A 19756-nucleotide genomic window follows, 5' to 3' on the forward strand; every position below is an offset into this window, starting at 1 on the left:
AGGATAACAGTTGAAATTGACATCCCTCGACAACCATTGTCAACCTCCGCTTCGCGCCGGTTGACAATGGTTTCCTCGGGGTGTCAATTTCAACTGCTACCCTCCCAAACGGGCACTATTTATATAATGTCATCCAATTTTTTCATATAATAATAAAGGGAAAAAACACCTTAATAATTTTACTTATCATTGAGCTTTGCCGCTACATGTAATTTTACTTAGTACGGTTTCCTGAATTCAAATTATTTAAATGAGTCCAAGTTCATTTACAGTGAAATACAACAAAAGATTGCGTTACAGGTCGTTTAATTTAAGAACCAAATTTGTTTTTTTTAGAATGAAAACAAAGTAAACAAGAAAAATCAATATCAATGAATAAATGACATGAAATTAATTTGAAAAGGTGTAGTTAAAAATTGCCATTACTGAGCGAAGTTGGTCTTGAGGGACCCCACCCGAGGACTCACTGGAGGAAAAGAAAAATGTTCGTAAATCTAATAACTAATAACAATCCGATGATACCCAAAAAAACCTTTTTAAGGTGGATGACTATGGTTGTGTACCTATATATTAATTGAAGAATTAAAAAAAATCAGCTAATAAAGCTGAGCTTTGTCTAAGAGTAAAGTAATGAATTGTTGTTACAAATTTTAATTTTTGACGCATTAGATTTCTATTTACCCATCAGTTGGAATAATAATTGAAGTATGGGGAATTTTTTCTCCATGGGGGATAGAACCTGTGTCTTGTAAAAGAAAAAGTTATTTTTTGTTCAAGTTAAAAAAGTTCGATATGTTGCAAAACGTTCACCAAATAAGTAAAGTATGTAAATTATATAAAATACATATTAGACTTTATCATTCTTACTTAAATTTTCAATTTTCCACAATCTTGCTAAAGCTTGTCCAACGATTTATGAATTATATGAAAATGCAATTTTTTTTACATAAAGAAGGATTTTGTCTGGTTTCTTACAAAAAAAAAGGTAAGAAAATTTTGCATTTAAGTAAACGTACAAATAATATAGTTGCATAACAAACAACGCGAAAAATATAGCGTATGAAAATATGATTCAGTATCCGTTAGTGATATCAATTTGTGAGTGAAAGGTATTGAAATAATTATACTGAAGTCTTAAATGTACGGATTTTTATAATGTGTCTCTAAAGTTCTAAATAGAATATTATTTTATCTTTAGCTAAAATTGGTCTTTTGTTATAACGGATGTCTGTCTGTAACTCGCTTTGCTGAGGTACCGGGGGAATAAAGGATCTTTGGGGACTTCGAAATAAAACCTTTGAAATAAACCAAATATTAACATAAGCCAAAATATAAAATTTATTAATTTAGATAGCAAATGTCAAAAGGTGATATAAATTCACAGTAAAACAGTTCTTATAAAAGAAAAATAAAATAAAATAAAAATTTATTTACCTTCGAAATAAAACCAAATATTAAAATATGCCAAAATATAAAATTTATTAATTTAGATAGCAAATGTCAAAAGGTGACAATTTGCATTTAACTCTTGGTTTTATTTCGTCGATAATTACAGAGTAACGCCCATAAAGATAATCTCTAGATACAAAATATAATTGGTTATTGAATAACTTAGTAGCGTGGATAAAATTAAATAAACAAATAACAATTAGTATGATTAGTGTTAATGACCATTGTTCAAATTATGTAATTAAAACGCTCACAGGTGCCAGATAAAGAAGTCAAAACATGTAAAGTTGTGTAATTAAAATACTTAGCTTTCCTGTGAGGTTGAGTTAACAATTGACATAAATTTGAAACGTTATGAATTAAAAAATAAAGTATTAAAGACTTAAACATTTGAAATAAACTTATTTGAAATCTTAAATCTCATTGCAACATTGATGGCCACATTTCTTTTTTGTTTTTTTCTGGGAGGTTTTCTAAAATATATATGCAATAATGTTGATATAAAAGGAATTATAAAAAATATATCAATGTAACATTGTACATATTTACAAAATATGTACATGGAGCATAAAATGCTGTAACAATGCTCCCCCCCCTGCTCGAACAAATTGATGCCTCCAGGCATCAAAATATGAGAGAACAAGAACAAAATGAGCAGAACAAATAATTGACATAGTACAGAATGGCACCACATGATAACAATACATATTGAATAGGAATACTGAAGTGCTATAAACATTATCATTGGTTTGCATTGTCATGTAGTAAAACAATATAATTAGATATGAAATCGCAGCCTTTACCGTCGAACCATATGTGCCAAACCTTTAAAACCCTGGTTAAAAAAGTTTTGAGAGATATATTTGTATTAGGTGGTGTCATCTAAAAATTGGAATTTCCACGAATAATTAACCTATTGAAAACGCACAACTTGTCGTTTGGAAAAATAATTCATCCAAGGACAATTCAAATAGTTTTGAAGTGTAAACTATCTTTAAACACGTTCACAAACAAAAAAATATAATACTAGTCCTTGAAGAGGACATGTAAAGTGATCTTGAACCACTGTCCTTATTCTGTTGTTTAAACCACTAAAGAAACCGTTTGTCTGTGCATATATTACATAACATTTCTGTCAATTCCTTTTAACAAAAAACAAAAACTTCCTATTGCAACAATTACACGTGTTTCAAGTCAGACTTACATGATTAATTACTTAGTGTTGCCATATTTTGACAAAAATATGTTCTTTTTGTGACCTGTATTGATATGAAAAACCCAAAGGAAATTATATATATATATATATATATATATATATATATATATATATATATATATATATATATATATATATATATATATAATGTGCAATAAAAAGAGTATGTACAAAACATTATACACCATATGTGAACATGAATATTCATGTATGTCAATCTACATAATGTACATCGTCATTTAATATTGTTATTTTATGACCCTCCAGTGCAGATGTAATGGGGTGCAAATATTTATGTTAAAAATTTCGTTTACAGGGTTTTCTAAAATTTTAATTTCTCATTCTTCAACCATCAGTTTCTTACTTTTTAAAATTATTTACATCGTAAAACATTAAAGTTAATTGCAAAAATATAGTAAGTTATAAATAAAGATATATATACGTTTCAAAATTTCAAATTTAATTGAAATGGTACAAAAAATGTTCATTTATTTCAATCTGGTCTAAAAATATTTAATAGACAGCAGAGTAATGAAAAAATTGAAAACATGCACAGGGTATATATATTTCCAAATTATACATTCGAATGATATGTTCAAAAACTTCCAAACCGAGAAAAAAACTAAAACTACAAATTCAATTTATCTACCAAAACAGATCATGAATCGAAAATATCGTACATTGCATTATTTGGTTTGGGAAAATTTTGCAAACTTGATTAGATTTTTTTTTTTTTTTTGTAAATCATATTTCTAACGATCTGATGCTTTTAAATAAATATATAACCAGTTATCAAATTAAGGTGCCTCACTACACCTTGAAATGGTTTCTCAAATCAGCAAAAAATAACTTGGTTATGATAGAAAGCATGATGGATAAGAGGTATATATATATCAAATAGGCGAAAAAATGTGCAATTTTAGATAAAAAATGGTATTTTCAAAAATTTCATTCATTAAGCATAAACAAAAGCACCAGGTGGTTCACAAGCCTGATACCTTAACCACTGAGCTATGACGATACACATCTGAATCGATTGATACAAACAGTTTAACAAAACATTTAATCCGCCATCTTGTGATGTAGTGTCTTAAAAAGTATAAGTCTCGGTGTAGTGAAGTACCTTAACCTAGATAATGTTGTAAATATGTAAGAATTTTATACATTCTTTTGCAAAAGAAAAAAAATACATATAAAAAAGAAAGAGCATTCAGATATCATGGAAAGTTCAAGTCATGAACAGCTATTGAAATACTCTTACACTCATATGTATACTACATGTATTTTCAAAGGTAAGAAGTAAATCTTCAGTTTCTTGTCTACATCACACTTGCACTAGTGCCTAGCATAAATCCCCCATGATATTGTCACATGAATATCATGTGGCATATACATATACAGGGAAATGTTTTGGCACGATCTTGTCGTATATGGCGTGAACTTATTATGCACAAGAGTTTTAGACGAGACATTTCATAATATTCTTTTACATGCTTTACAAAATTTCATTGTTCTCTTACATAATGAATGTAATATTATACATCACAAGTGATAAGCAACCGTCTGTTTCTACCCATTTAAAGAAAACACCGTTTCAATAAACAACAATAAACAAAATCTTTTGCAGATAAATAAATTTCTGAATAACAGAGTTGAGTTGATTACTACAATATATGTGTGAAATATTAGAAAACATGTTTTGTTAGAAATATTAGAAATGTTAATTTTAAAGTATGCACTGGGAGTCATTTTTACAACCTGTAATTTCTACAACCTAATTCAATATATGTACATGTTATAATAACCATCGTAAAGTCCTGTTATTCTGGAAATGAAAAAAATAGTTTATGAAATGGAAGAGCAGTTTAAATATTGAATACCAGCAGTAATGTTGAATCCAGGGAGATTGGTTTCTACTTGTGTTTCCAGTAACCTCATTGACGCTCTTATGTCGTTTTTGTCACTTTCATTTGGCAACTCACAAAATGTATTGCCACTATAATTTTGTTGAATACATGAATTAAAAGCCTCCTCTCCTTTCAATTCCAAATCGGAACATGAAACAGTAACTGCGATAATATTGTCAATCAAATATTGCTGCAAACATTTCCTGAAGCCATCCAACCAAATTTTTGTTTTACAATCAAGGTACCTGAAAAAATCATTAAGAACCTTGCACAGATTATCGTTAAAAAAATACACGCTTAGATGAGTTGGAGCACAACCCATGGACATGTACTTCTGAAATGTACAGTTGTTAAAAGCACAATGACCAGTGGCAGTATAACACCAAGACGGTAACGCAGGAAAATACGGCTTGCAGGAACAATTACTAGAGACGCTTCCATTTATCTGACCAAATTTCTCCACCATACACAAATGCCAGCAAGTATCAGTGCAGCTGTTTTCACAACGGAATCCATTTTGTTGTAGAATTGAATTGGATGAGCACGTTGCAAGTTGGTAATCATCGAATCCTGAAGCCAAAAGACACGTTTTTCTTGAATTGGTAATGTCACATGGAACGGTTTGGCTTAAAACAAGACATAGCGAAAGAGAAAAAACCAAAAATGTAAAAAAGACTTCCATATCTGTGCAAGTGAATACGTTGTCTGATGCCTCAAATGCTACTCTGTAGTTTGATAATAAATTTTAAATTACGCAATCGATTTAACTGCAGTTGAGTTGCAACATTCAAAAAGTTAAATCGTTGAGGCTTGTCGAGAGGGAAGGCCTTAGAAATAGGTTATCGATCAAGATTTTAAAAATCTTCTTTGTGGTTATTCATCAAGAAGTTTAAAGTGTAAAGCTTTAGGTATGTGTTGTTTAGATAGCTATAATGCTTCAAACATTATAAAGCATTTTGGCACATTGAATATGATCGTTTTGATTTTAAAAGGATATCGGATCAAATTAGAATTCTTTTTTTAAAATTTGCAATTTTTGAATGAATATCTCTATATTGGATCAAATGTTGGCTATTTAAGGAACAAATTGTGTCAAAAGTGACATTGTGCACTGTCTGTAGTATTAACATGTCAGTAGACACATTGATACTTAGATTTACCCTTATTCCAAGTATCTACAGTCAGCTCAACTCTTTAAAGAGGCTGAATGGTCAACAAATTAGCCATCAGATGTTTAGTTATGAATTATTATTTAGAAAAGAAAATATCCATTTATTTTACTTTTTAAATTTGTGTACTCTAATATGTTTTATGCATGCATTAAGCCCTTCTTTTAAAGGATGTAAATGTAGTCTAAAAATGGCCACGGCCATCGAGGTCTCTTACACAAAAGAACTAGTGGACCTTCTTTTATTACCAACTTCAATATAAGTTCACCTATTAATATGTTTTCTTCATATTTATTCAAAAGACTATTTTCTAAACGAAAAGGAAATCCTGAACACAAATTTTGTTACAACCTGCATCAACAATTCTAAACATTTCATAACTGACCTTCGAATTCGTTGATATATTTTTTCATTGATATTTAGCAAAATATTTTGACTTACTCTTTTTAAGAGTCTGAAAAAGTTTCTATTGATGTTTATTTTTAATGGAAAATGTTTCTTTGCAATTATGTGACGGAAGGTCGCAATAACAGCAATATACCCTGTCTTCTTTAGAAGAAACATAATATAAATGTTGTTTATATCTTAAGGTACTTCACTACACCGAGACTTATACTTTTTAAGACACTACGTCACAAGATGGCGAATTAAATGTTTTGTTAAACTGTTTGTATCAATCGATTCAGATGTGTATCGTCATAGCTCAGTGGTTAAAGTATCAGGCTTGTGAACCGCAGGTCATGAGTTCGAATCCACCTGGGGCTTTTGTTTATGCTTACTGAATGACATTTTTGAAAATACCATTTTTTATCTAAAATTGCACATTTTTTCGCCTATTTGATATTTATACCTCTTATCCATCATGCTTTGTATCATAATCAAGTAATTTTCTGCTGATTTGAGAAACCATTTCAAGGTGTAGTGAGAGACCTTAATATAAATTCCTCAATATAATATAGAATAACTAAAGGTTTCGATGTATTTTATATAAACATGTAGTACAATATCTGAATTACATGTACATACATGTATAATCGTATGAATTTACACAAAACAATAAAAACATTTAATAATGAATTTTTTAGACTAGCTTTGGGAATAAAATAGCTTGTTTCCAACGTCAATATTATTTAGCATTGGGATAGAAACGCATCAGGTTTAATTCAATTTTACAATTTATTCCCTGATTTTGTGAGATGTCGTACAGTACAGTATGTGTTGTGTTAAATCATACTAGTGAATTATATATGTATATCTATCACAATTTACATTTGGCAGTCATATAAAGAAATATTATAATTGAGATCAAATACTATTGTTGTTGTTGTTGTTGTTGTTTTAAAGTAACTTGGACACTAAACTTCCTTTAATGCATGTTAAATAAAATCAGCCGATTTCTGAAAGAAAGGCGTAAGCTGAAAGTTAAGCATGTCCATGGCTTCAAACCCGTAGAATTTAATGCCCAGCTTTTGGAACATAATGTGATTGATGTTGACATAAAACTGCTCTTTCCCCATGGCTGTGTTTACTACGTGTGTGATACCAAGATCACGCAGTCCAACTCTACTCTTTCCGATGGATCTGTAAAAGGTCACAATGCATCATAAAAAACAGCAAAGTGTTCACGCACCTTTTCATCATTTATGCTATACTTGTTTTAAGAATCCAATGAATTTCATAAAGCCTGAAAATTGAGGAACCATACTCTTCTCCCACATAGATCCCTGGATACACCTCATCATAAGCATTGCTGGGCAGCATCTGTAAGCCCCCTGACGGTGCTGTTATTATGTCGTCAAGTTCCTCAGGTGTACATGTCACCGACTTTAATTGTTTTGACTTTGCCATATCATCTGCAGTGATGCATTTAAAAATCTATTTTTATTTTTCAGGTCATACAAATAACTGCAATGTTTTAAATATTCACTTCTGCTAAATAAATTGAAGACAGTGAAAAAAACACACTTTACAGTATGGTATAAAATACTGCTGAAAACGTGACGCATTAATTTTATTCTACTGTCAGTTGACAAGTTCTTCCAAATACATGTACTTTCATAATCCTTGCTTTAATTGTTTAATTTCCACATATAGACTCAACCAGTTTCAACAAAATTTTAGAGTCTTAGAAACATAACAGTTTGAATTATGGTGACTGAACGCTAAGGTTCAATATTCTCATATTTTGAACTCTAAAAATGCTCGATAGAAAGTGTCTTCGATAGGGATACGAAGTCCAAGACATTGAAAAACATCTTTTTAGAGTTAGTTATCAAGTTAACAGTCATATCATTGAATTTGAAGTTTTATTTAACATACAACATACCTCCGTTGAAACATCTGTGTCTCTGCTTACGATTGACTTAACTTGTTATTGACTTTAAAATGGTACATGAGTCTGACTTAACCTAGATGGAAAAATAACATGGGGATGCGCTCGACCATTTGATAACAATCGTATTTGAAAGTGTGGCTCGCTATGAAATGAGACTAATTAGTGTTTCTGTTCTCGTGCCTTTTTTGCACGTTAATCTATGGAATCTGTGAGGGGAACACATTAAAACGTCAGTATCTGATTTCAATTGTTACGAAAGCGCCGCGCTTCGAGTGTACACCTTAGTTCAAATAAGTTTCATTCTAGAGAAGGATTAAACTAAAAGTTTTAAAGGTATAGCATCCATGGAAATCTTCCCTATTCCTTAAATTGTACCTTTGTAAATCTAACAATCGGATTTTTACACATTTTTTTCGAATGATATACCTTTGGCCACACAACGGCATTATTTCGAAAATACTTATGTCACCACGATTTTAGATATAGTTCTTAATCAGTCTGCTTCTTTGCTATTATATATACTTGGACTATAGATAATGCAAAGCATATTTTATTACTTCCATTTTGATTTTATCTAAATGTAATTTTAGACCTCCAAAAAAATACCTCATCAAGCAGCTATAGCGGTCTCTAGAGTCTTATATTCTGAGTGCCAGGGAAATTTTCAGCCTTTAAAATATTCAGAAGTGTCATTTTCACCCAAATTTCTATGGTCATTTTATATTCCAAGTGTATAGATTCGTCCCCTAGATATTTGGTTTAATGTACCAGGAAGTAAAAAATATTAAGTGATAAACTGATACCGGGCCTTTTCCAAAATCTGCAATCAGAACAAAATTGCTACATTATACATGTAAATGTGTAGATACTGATAGTCTGGTATCGTTGTCATACCTTTTCATCGAATTTTAATTTTCACACGGGCATCAAGTCTAGTTTCTTAAATGTTTTTGTAAGGACAAGTGGCGGTGATGTTTACTTTTGAGTAGGACATTAGGAATAATCCTAAATTTGTCTCATCTTTCAAAAGTTGTTAAACTTAAACCCATTTTATATATACATTTACATGTAGTACAATATCTGAATTACATGTATATGTATAATCGTATGAACTTACACAAAACAATGAAAACATTTAATGAATTTTTTAGACTATCTTTAAGAATAAATGGCTAGTCCATGTATTGTGTTTCCAACGTCAATATTATTAAGCATTGGGATAGAAATCAGGTTTAATTTAATTTTACTATTTATTCCGCGATTGTGTGAGATATTCATTGTAAACCCTAATATGTTTCTGCTACTATACAAACAAAAACCCGTAGATTATTTTTCTAATAATGAGATAAAAGTATCCAAATATCAAACGTTCGTGGAAAAAATCATGAAATATCGGATTTACTTACGTTCTCGTTTGTCAAAAACTTTACACAAATAGTTCGTTTGATAAAGTTTGCATTTCTCAAGTAATGATATATATCCAGACTAAATATATGTGCGTTATACTTAAAAATGTAGAAGATGAAAAATGATGCTTTGTAAAAACATTCCATAAAACAGACTCGAAAAGGCACACAAAAGAGTTTGAAGAACATTAGAATAGCACCAGGAACAGACATGATTACTCAAAAATGTAACCAATGAATAATTGATTACATGAAGTAGCATTTTGATATAATCGATTAGAAACCGCTGACATTGTATATCCTCTCTCTCTCTCTCTCTCTCTCTCTCTCTCCGAAATATAAAAAGATTAAGAAGTTCAGTTCAATTTTTCTTTTTCTAAGACATTCGTATAATACGGAAAATAGAAATAAACCATTTCTCAATGCCCGAATAGAAGACACACAAACACAAAATTTTATATGTATATGCACATTCGGGTAAAGTATTTGAAAAATAAAACTGTGAAAAATAAAACAAAGTTGGTCGAGGCCTTTCTTTACATATATCTATTTGAGATAAATCATCCAAAGTCAGTTAAAGTGCCCCAAAACCAGTTTTCGTTGTCACAAGCGATTTTTGAAAACAAAATTCTCCATCTTTAATTGTTAAGGGGATTAAATTTAATATCTAGGTATGACTGACTTATGAATTAAGATATTACGATGTATTAATCCCATTTACTGTACTAAAATAAAGAATTTATAAGCCAAATTTGATCAAAACCAAATGTCACAAACGAGAGTGGTCGTATTTAGGTACAAAAAAATAATTTAAAAGCACCAATATAGGAAGCAAAGTGATGAATATTATAATGATCAGGGGATAGACTTTACATTTTTTGTCTATAAATTTCTCTCTGTTGGCCGAAGAAAAAAATACAATCCAAAATTTGAGTGTCCCATTTAATGCTGTGAATTACGTTACGATTTTCTTGCATCAATAATGAAATTGTAATAGGCGTTTACCGTGAGGTTAAATGGATAAAACTGATCAAAAAGTTACAAAGATATGAAAAAAATTATGACTCACTAACAAAAGATACCATTTTTGAAAAAAGAATAACAAATTTCGAAAAATTTCCATATTTACATTAAATTGTGAATTACGTTACGCAATCTTGCAAACAGTTCCTGAATGCTACAAACTTCAACTATCCAGACTGATGTACACACCGATGCCTATCATTGTTACTACATACACAATGCTTCTAACTGCCACAGTTTTATTTCGTATTCTGATTAAAAGTCAAGACTGTGAACTACGTTACAGTGAATTACGTTATGACCGATTTACTTTATATTGTAAAATAATCCTAAAGGGGGGCAACATCACCATGAATCTTTATTCATTGACACCGCTTAACATACACGCACTTGTAGAAAGAAAGTTTACATGCGGTAACCATTTTGACTACTACAGTTGTGTACGCAATCGTCAGAAGTGTGATTATGCTTATTTGTGACTGAAGAAAACTTTTTGGTTTTTAATGATGTTATTGGAATTTTATATTGAGAATGAAGAATAAAGGTTAAACTTTGATATCATAAATATGAAACATTGATTCGTTTGGTGTTTAAATGAGGTATAAGTCTATATTAGAGTGTAACGTAATTTACAACAGTGTAACGTAATTCACGAACAAACATAACTACTGTTTTAATTTAATATAATGACTAGAATGAAATATGCAAAGCTTTAAAAGAAATCCTGGGAACAAAAAAGACCAAAGGTTAGAGAAAACTATCGCAAAAAAGAGGTTATTATGCTGTTATTTCACGGGGTGGGGGAGGGGGGGGGGGGGTTGTGAGATGTAATAGCCGTACAGATCATGTTTCTGGGACGCAAGTTTCAAAAACGTCAATTTGGTACCATGTGGCTTGCAAAGAGTGGGTAACTTGTTGTATGAGCTCTGTTCCTTGGCAAGGCAGTGAGGGTAACACCCCTACCAACAGTTTTACAGAAAGCAAGCACTGGAACATATAATTATATTGTTGGTGATTAGGTGAACGCAAGTATCAAGTAGATGCGTGCATGTTGCCACCATGTACGATGGTTTATAGTACACTGTATGTTGAAATAATTATCGAATAAGACCAGGGATATCATATCACAGTTATGATAGGTGGGGAAAAGTCCTTTAAATGCCCGAACAGACAGACAAAACTTGGATTCCTAGTACAGAGAAATAGTGATATTCTTTGCTCTTTGAACGACCCAGTATAGCAGGAAGAGACTAGAAATATGCTTAAATTTTCTGAAATATATGAAGAAAAGTTCAAAGTTTGTGTGATTAACTATTAAAATCCCTTCAATAAGTTAACTTTATTTACTTTTTATTTTTATTTCCATATTGACTCTTACAACTTCGTTTGTGAATTACGTTACGTTGCTTGTTTTATTCTACAGACTTACTTTGAAATATAATTCATTGCCCATTCCCATCAAATTTATATGGACACAAGAAAATATTGCTTTATTATCTGTAAGTAAGTAGTTATTATGTTCTTTAAGAACATGCAGCTTTTGAATTTCCCTGATATTTAACAAGATATGTGAAATGTGCCATAATCTGATTTGAAACAATCATAACACTTTGGAGATATATTTTATCATTTGCATAGGTATTGCAATATATTTTTTTTTATTTCCCATAGTTTCATTTGTAAAAATACTGCTGTTTAATCATAAAAAAACGTATTGATTTGCACTTTAAAGAATTAATGTGAATTACGTTACAAAGAAGACCAAAAAAAAAATGTCTAAAAAAAATATTTCCTCTGAGTTTCAACATAACAAAAACTTAAAAATCTCTTCGTAAAAGGTATACAAATGAAAGCAGATGCATAATTCTCTGTTGAATTTAGTATGTAACTTTTAAAAAAGAATAAATAAAATAAGTTTCTTATAAGACAACATTTTTTTACTTTTTACCTTACAGATACTATGTGGTAAATGGACTATTTTAGAATTGATAGTCAATTTTCCATTGAACTATGGTTTTTAATTGGATAGTTACTCTTTCTGCATCAAGTATTATTACTTAAAACACTATTTTGAATGCTACAATAAAAATTTATTTTACATTTTGTATAGTATTCCATGAAGTTACGTAATTCACTTCTAAAATTACACTTGATTTGTTAAATATGTCTGAAAAATATAATATCTGATTTTCCAGAGCTCATATATGTGTTTTCTGGTCATTCAGATATTGCTCTATCCAAATTTATACATTTCTTGCGATATCTGTTCTGAGCCGTTTTTTGAAAATTTTTGGGGCACTTTAACTGACTTTGGATGAAATGGCTCTGCATGAAGACAAATGTTAATGTTCAAATTCTAAACCTGAAATACTTGGAATTGGATAAAAAATCACATTCAAAATTTCAGATAGATCTGATAGGAAAGAAGATGGGTGAATAAGGCGTGTAAACCGCCCATATGAGGAAAGACAAGATACTTTAAAATTAAAATATGAACAAATTTCATAATTTCTTTCTCAATTAAAAAAAACAATGCATATTTATCATAAAGTCGATTTATAACCTTTAAATATGTATATATTTAGAGTAGGTTTATTTAAACTGGCTTACGCGTGTCAAAACCTCCAAATAGTGTCATTTTTAGAACTTCAATGCCTTTTCTTTTATAGAGTGGGTCTGGGCTCCATATTTTTGTCATAGTCTATGTGAGGTTTAAAGGAAATCAAACTGATTTCAATCATCAAAAACATGGAGAGATCACCCACTATACTTTAAAAATGTCATTTTGTATCCCAACAATTAAACGTTTCGGAGAAATACTACAAGTCCGTAAATTCGTGGTTGAAGTTCCATTTAGCATCTAACAGTGAAGTTTGTTGTGACTGAAATGGCTCAGTGGCTAGAGCACCAGACATTAGGTAAAATTATAGATCTAGGGTTTAGGTTGTGGATTCGATACCACTAAAACTTTAGAATTTTTTTTTTCTTATCGTTTTTTAAAATATTCAAATCTGAATATAGTTAGAAATCGTGCTTTTGTAAACTTGTAAATTAACATCATCAAGTATATTAGGTTGAAATTAAAATTTATTTGAAATCGTTTTTACGACAAAACAAAATGGGCATTTGCGCTATCTTGTTCCCCCATCTTCTTTGTTGAACATCCTCCTCCTGAAGATACCGAAATTCACCTTTTGTTTGTTGAAAATTGGTGACTGTGCATCACATGACCATTACATATATTACATATAGCCGGTTCGACAAATTGGGACTCATTGTATTTCGTGCATAAATAATGAGCATCTCTACTACAATTGTGATTCACAAGACGAATGAAATACAATACAAATGTATGTGTCCTTTGCATTTACAACTTTTATCACTAAGTCTTTGATTTCTCAAATGACGTCGACCTTTTTTCCTTCAAAATGTCCTGAATTATGCAGTTTATCATTTAAGTTACATAACTGTTGTAGAAAACCTTCGTTGGGTGCTATTTCTCGTTTAGATCTGACCATGCGCACTGCTTCCTGGACTGTCATGTGTCGCTTTATCATTAGAAAAGCTATAACAATCGTCGCAGACCGACTTGCTCCAACTTTACAGTGGACCATCACCTTTCCTTAGAATTAAAAAAAAAGATAAATAATGTAAGCGAGACATTTAATGTGTTTTATATGCAATGTTACGACTGGTAATAATGTTGATGAAAAAAAATATCGTAGTTGTGAAATTAAAGGCTACCGTATGTTAATAAACAAAATCACTTTGATAAATGCTACGATTTACACTTTTTTCTTAAAGGAACATCAATGTTCTTGCTAAATATATATTTTGATGACTTCAATGTGCGCATTGGACTTATTATTCTATCACAATTTACAATTGAAAAAGAAAAAGTATAATTAAGATCACATACTGTTGTTGTTGTTGTAACGTAACTTGGACACTAACCTTCTTCCTTTAATGCATGTTCAATAAAATCGGCTGATTTCTCAAAGAAAGGCGTAAGCTGAAAGTTAAGCATGTCCATGGCTTCAAACCCGTAGAATTTGATGCCCACTTTTTGGAACATAACGTGGTTTGTGTTGACATAAAACTGCCCTTTCCCCATGGCTGTGTTCACTACGTGTGTGATACCAAGATCACGCAGTCCAACTCTACTCTTTCCGATGGATCTTTTAAAGGTCATAAAACATCATAAAACACCCAAGTTTTCATGCAACTTTTCATCATTTATGCTATACTTTTTTCTATGGACCCAATAAATTTCATAGAATTTGAAAATTGAAACCACATACTCTTCTCCTACATAGATCCCTGGATACACTTCGTCATAAGCATTGCTGGGCAGCATCTGTAATCCCCCTGACGGTGCTGTTATTATGTCGTCAAGTTCCTCAGGTGTACATGTCACCGACCTTGATTGTTTTGACTTTGCCATATCATCTGCAGTGTTGTATTTAAAAAATCTATTTTTATTTTTCAGGTCATACAAATAACTTCAATGTTTTAAATATTCACTTCTGCTAAATAAATTGAAGACAGTGAAAAACACACTTTACAGTATGGTATAAAATACTGCTGAAAACGTGTCGCATTAATTTTATTCTACTGTCAGTTGACATGTTCTTCCAAATACATGTACGTTCATTATCCTTGCTTTAATTGTTTAATTCCCACATATAGACTCAACCTTTTAGAGTCTTAGAAACAAAACAGTTTGAATTATGGTGACTGAACGCTAAGGTTCAATATTCTCATATTTTGAACTCTAAAAATGCTCGATAGAAAGTGTCTTCGATAGGGATACGAAGTCAAATACATTGCAAAACATCTTTTAAGAGTTAGTTATCAAGTCATAAGTCATATCATTGAATTTGAGGTTTTATTTAACATACAACATACCTCCGTTGAAACATCTGTGTCTCTGCTTACGATTGACTTAACTTGTTATTGACTTTAAAATGGTACATGAATCTGACTTAACCTAGATGGAAAAATAACATGGGGATGCGCTCGACCATTTGATAACAATCTTATTTGAAAGTGTGGCTCGCAATGAAATGAGACTAATTAGTGGTTCTGTTCTCGTGCCTTTTTTGCACGTTAATCTATGGAATCCGTGAGGGGAACACATTAAAACGTCAGTATCTGATTTCAATTGTTACGAAAGCGCCGCGCTTCGAGTGTACACCTTATTTCAAATAAGTTTCATTCTAGAGTAGGCTTAAACTAAAAATTTTCAGGTATAGCATCCATGGAAATCTTCCCTATTCCTTAATTAAATTGTACCTTTGTAAATCTAACAATCGGATTTTTACACAATTTTTTTTCGAATGATATACCTTTGGCCACACAATGGCATTATTTCGAAAACACCTATGTCATCACGATTTTAGATATAGTTCTTAATCATTTTGCTTCTTTGCTATAATATATACTTGGACTATAAATAATGCAAAGCATTTTTTATTAATTCCATTTTGATTTTATCTAAATGTAATTTTAGACCCCAAAAAAACCTCATCAAGCAGCTATACCGGTCTCTAGAGTCTTATATTCTGAGTGCCAGGGAAATGTTCAGCCTTTAAAATATTCAGAAGTGTCATTTTCACCCAAATTTCTATGGTCATTTTATATTCCAAGTGAATAGATTCGTCCCCTAGATATTTGGTTTAATGCACCAGGAAGTAAAAAATATTAAGGGATATATTGATACCGGGCGTTTTCCAAAATCTGCAATCAGAACAAAATTGCTATATTATACATGTAAATGTGTAGATACTGATAGTCTGGTATCGTTGTCATACCTTTTCATCGAATTTTAATTTTCACACGAGCATCAAGTCTAGTTTCTTTAAATGTTTTTGTAAGGACAAGTGGCGGTGACGTTTTCTTTTGAGTAGGACATTATGAATAATCCTAAATTTGTCTCATCTTTCAAAAGTTGTTAAACTTAAACTCACTTTAGACATTATGCAACTGACCTACCAGATCGGGTTTTTAGATATTTGATCTATATATCCGGATATTAGAAAAAGAATACTCTCATTGATACCTAGTCTTTGTATTTTTTATTTTTTTTTTTGTAAATTAAAAGTCCCTTTCTTACTATTTTTTTTTTAAATTCCTAAGTGCGCTTTAATTTTTCCAATTGTTATAAGCTTCACAATTTAAAGTCACTATTGTTATAACTAGTCTTTATCTTTTTTAATATTTCAAAATTAGTTAGTATGTTCCACCCAACGGCAACAATCATACATTTGTTGATAATCGTTGACCCACAGAGGACAACCAGACTAAAACAAATAGCGATAGCACAATTGTCACTAGAAAAAAAAACAGGTTGAAAAATTGAAGTTTGTATTTTTAATAACAAAAATATTTTAAAGATATTTTATAAAATCGTTTAATGTGTAATATGTGTAAAACTTTCATTTTTGAAAAAGACCACTAGAAAAAGTGATACAAGTGTCGTCTTCACTGTGATCCCAGATTCACCAATAATCCAGGATATATACAACAAGGATTATATACGACTGCGGTGAATAGCACAACTTTGTTAAGAGCACGTTTGTTCTTTACATTCTGTAATCTTATACAGTTCATCAAAATTCCGACGCACAAAGCAAAACCTTAAACCACCAACACTTCAATTTAACAAATAAAAAAGGAATTGCCCAACATAGATGATTCTGTTGCATTAATTTAATTTTTTTTTTTACATATTATTCTTTTTTTTTAACATATAGATGATTGCATAAATAAAAGAATCACATATTATAATTGTACTAACAATCACCAATCAAATATATATATATCATAAAAACTGATTAGTACAAATGAGTTGATATAATACATAAGACATCCAGGGGAAAAGTATTCTATATAATGCATATAAACATTTAACAGTTTCTTTAAACCTTTTACAGCGAGAATTAGGAACAATTATATCGAACAATTTTTTAATAGTACATTGAACCCAACATACGTTAACATTGTATATATTTTTATTATGCTTATTAAGAAGCTGATCTAGTAAGAAATGATAGCAATTAGTCGAATGTTGTAAACTAAAATTTTCCTATAAAGTTGATAGCACTAAAAGTTTCTGTTAAAAACACATTTTTTTCACTTTTTTCATCCCTTCTCCTTTGAATAATAAAACATCTCATCTGTCTGTTTAAATCAATACCGATTTATAATTTACTGTTTATAGATATTCATCAAGATAGCATTAGTAAAGCATTGCCTCTTAAAAAAGGTTATACGGATCTCTGCAAAGCAGATTGGTAAGAAATTAACGTACATGTAACAAGTTTATTCATGCGTTTAAGTCCCTGTTCAAAGGGCAAGTTCTAGTGTCCAATAAATGCTGTTATCATCATGTGGAAGAGCAATTCAAGTACTGAACACCAGCGGTGATGTTGAATCCTCGGAGATTGTTTCTTGCTTCTGTCTCAAGTGACCACATGGACTTTCGTGTGTCGTTTTTGTCACTTTCATTGGGCAAATCACAAAATGTTCTGCCACTGTAGCTTTGTTGAATACATGTATGAAAGGCTTCCTCTCCTTTCAAAGCCAAATCAGAACATGATACAGTAGCTACGATGATCGTGTCAATCAAATATTGCTGCACACACTTCCTGAAACCATCTAACCAAATTTTTGTTTCACAATCAAGGTACCTGAAAAAATCATTCAGAATCTGGCACAGATTAACGTTAAAAAAATAGACGCTTAGATCAGTTGGAGCACAACTCATGGACATGTACTTCTGAAATGTACAGTTGTTAAAAGCACAATGACCAGTGGCAGTATAACACCAAGACGGTAACGAAGGAAAATACGGCTTACAGGAACAATTACTTGAGACACTTCCATTTATCTGACCAAAATTTTCCACCATACACAAATGCCAGCAAGTATCAGTGCAGCTGTCTTCACAGCGGAATCCATTTAGAAGAAGATCCGAGTTTGAGGAGCACGTTGCAAGTTGGTAGTCATCGAAACCTGCTGCTAAAATACAGGTCTGGTTTGAACTGTTTTTGTCGCATGTTTGACAAGAAACGTGTACATGGAGCAGCAAAAAAGAAACCACGAGTAAATTGAAATATCCTTCCATTTCTCTGTTCCTCTATGGTCTGAATTTATTCGAATGAACCTGAACCAAGAATGTCGGTCTGGTAAAGCGCAAGGTAAAAGCGCAAGGTTGCGCAATAGACGAACTCGATACGGAACTCTCCCACAATTTAAACTAAAGAAAACTTGTTGTTGAATCTGTTGAACCAGATCGAAGCTTCCCTTCATAGAATAGCCGAACACTTTATAGGCCATCGATTGACAACATGCGCATTCTATACAACAATAGTTAAACTACAAAAATGTATCATCGCCATTAGATAACTCAAATACCTTTATTTCAATTTCTGTTCGATTATTAAAATTCTAATAATCCCAAAATTATCAGTTTGCATTTCAAAATGTCTATATAGTACACGGTTTGCAATGGATAAAAACACAACAGACTAAGTCGGACGGGGACGAGCCAACGGTATGGTATAAAGTTACACATAATAGGCATTCCACAAGGAAGGGCACAATTTAAAGAACTATCCCCAGTGTAGTGTGTCCCAAGAACACGTTTAAGTATGTCAGCGCCCGATTTTTATGTAATGTAAGTTTGTTGAAACACATGATCTGCTGACGGTGAACTCGTATACCGACAACACGATTTTTTTAATTACACAAGTTATCAAAGAAGAAGGTACAGTTTTAGTCATATTAGAGCTATAATAGACCTATTATGTGCTATAATTCAAAATAAATATATAGAAAAATCAGATATTAACACAATACTGTCAAGAATACCAAGTAATTAAGAAACTTTATTAATTACCTTATTAGACATCCACAAAAGTAATAATGACGTCATAAAAAGTATTTTTTCCCTTAAATTCTAGCTGACACCAATTTTCAATGGTTTTCCTAATAGGAATCCGCCGGCAGCTAGCGTCCACCGTAATATTCACATAATACCCTATTCATGCAATAGCAAATAATATGTTACTTTCGTTTTGGGCAACGTTCTCTTGTTCGAAAACTATGAGAAAATATGCCATTTTTCATCATCTTTGACTAATCTAAAAAGAATCACATACAGTTGAAAACAAAGTAAAAGAGCATAGCTGAGAATTTAACATACCCTTCTTCGAGATGCAATAAAGGTTTTTAACAACTTTTGAATT

General features: G+C 31.3%; 1 protein-coding gene and 1 pseudogene across 1 annotated transcript; both read right to left on the bottom strand.

Annotated features, from left to right (window-relative positions):
- Positions 1–2808: 2808 nt before the first annotated feature.
- Positions 2809–5365, bottom strand: LOC128165842 (uncharacterized). The gene has a single exon (XM_052830697.1). The coding sequence runs from the start codon at positions 5252–5254 to the stop codon at positions 4511–4513; it is 744 nt and encodes a 247-aa protein (XP_052686657.1). The 5' UTR covers positions 5255–5365; the 3' UTR covers positions 2809–4510.
- Positions 5366–7096: 1731 nt separating this feature from the next.
- LOC128192422 (serine/threonine/tyrosine-interacting-like protein 2) lies at positions 7097–19364 on the bottom strand (annotated as a pseudogene).
- Positions 19365–19756: the final 392 nt, after the last annotated feature.

Source organism: Crassostrea angulata, chromosome 1, assembly GCF_025612915.1.
Source record: "Crassostrea angulata isolate pt1a10 chromosome 1, ASM2561291v2, whole genome shotgun sequence".
In the NCBI taxonomy this organism is placed as follows: domain Eukaryota; kingdom Metazoa; phylum Mollusca; class Bivalvia; order Ostreida; family Ostreidae; genus Magallana; species Magallana angulata.

What these genes read in the sequence shown, in the direction of transcription:
- LOC128165842 (XM_052830697.1), bottom strand. Translation starts at nt 5,254, where the DNA reads ATGGAAGTCTTTTTTACATTTTTGGTTTTTTCTCTTTCGCTATGTCTT.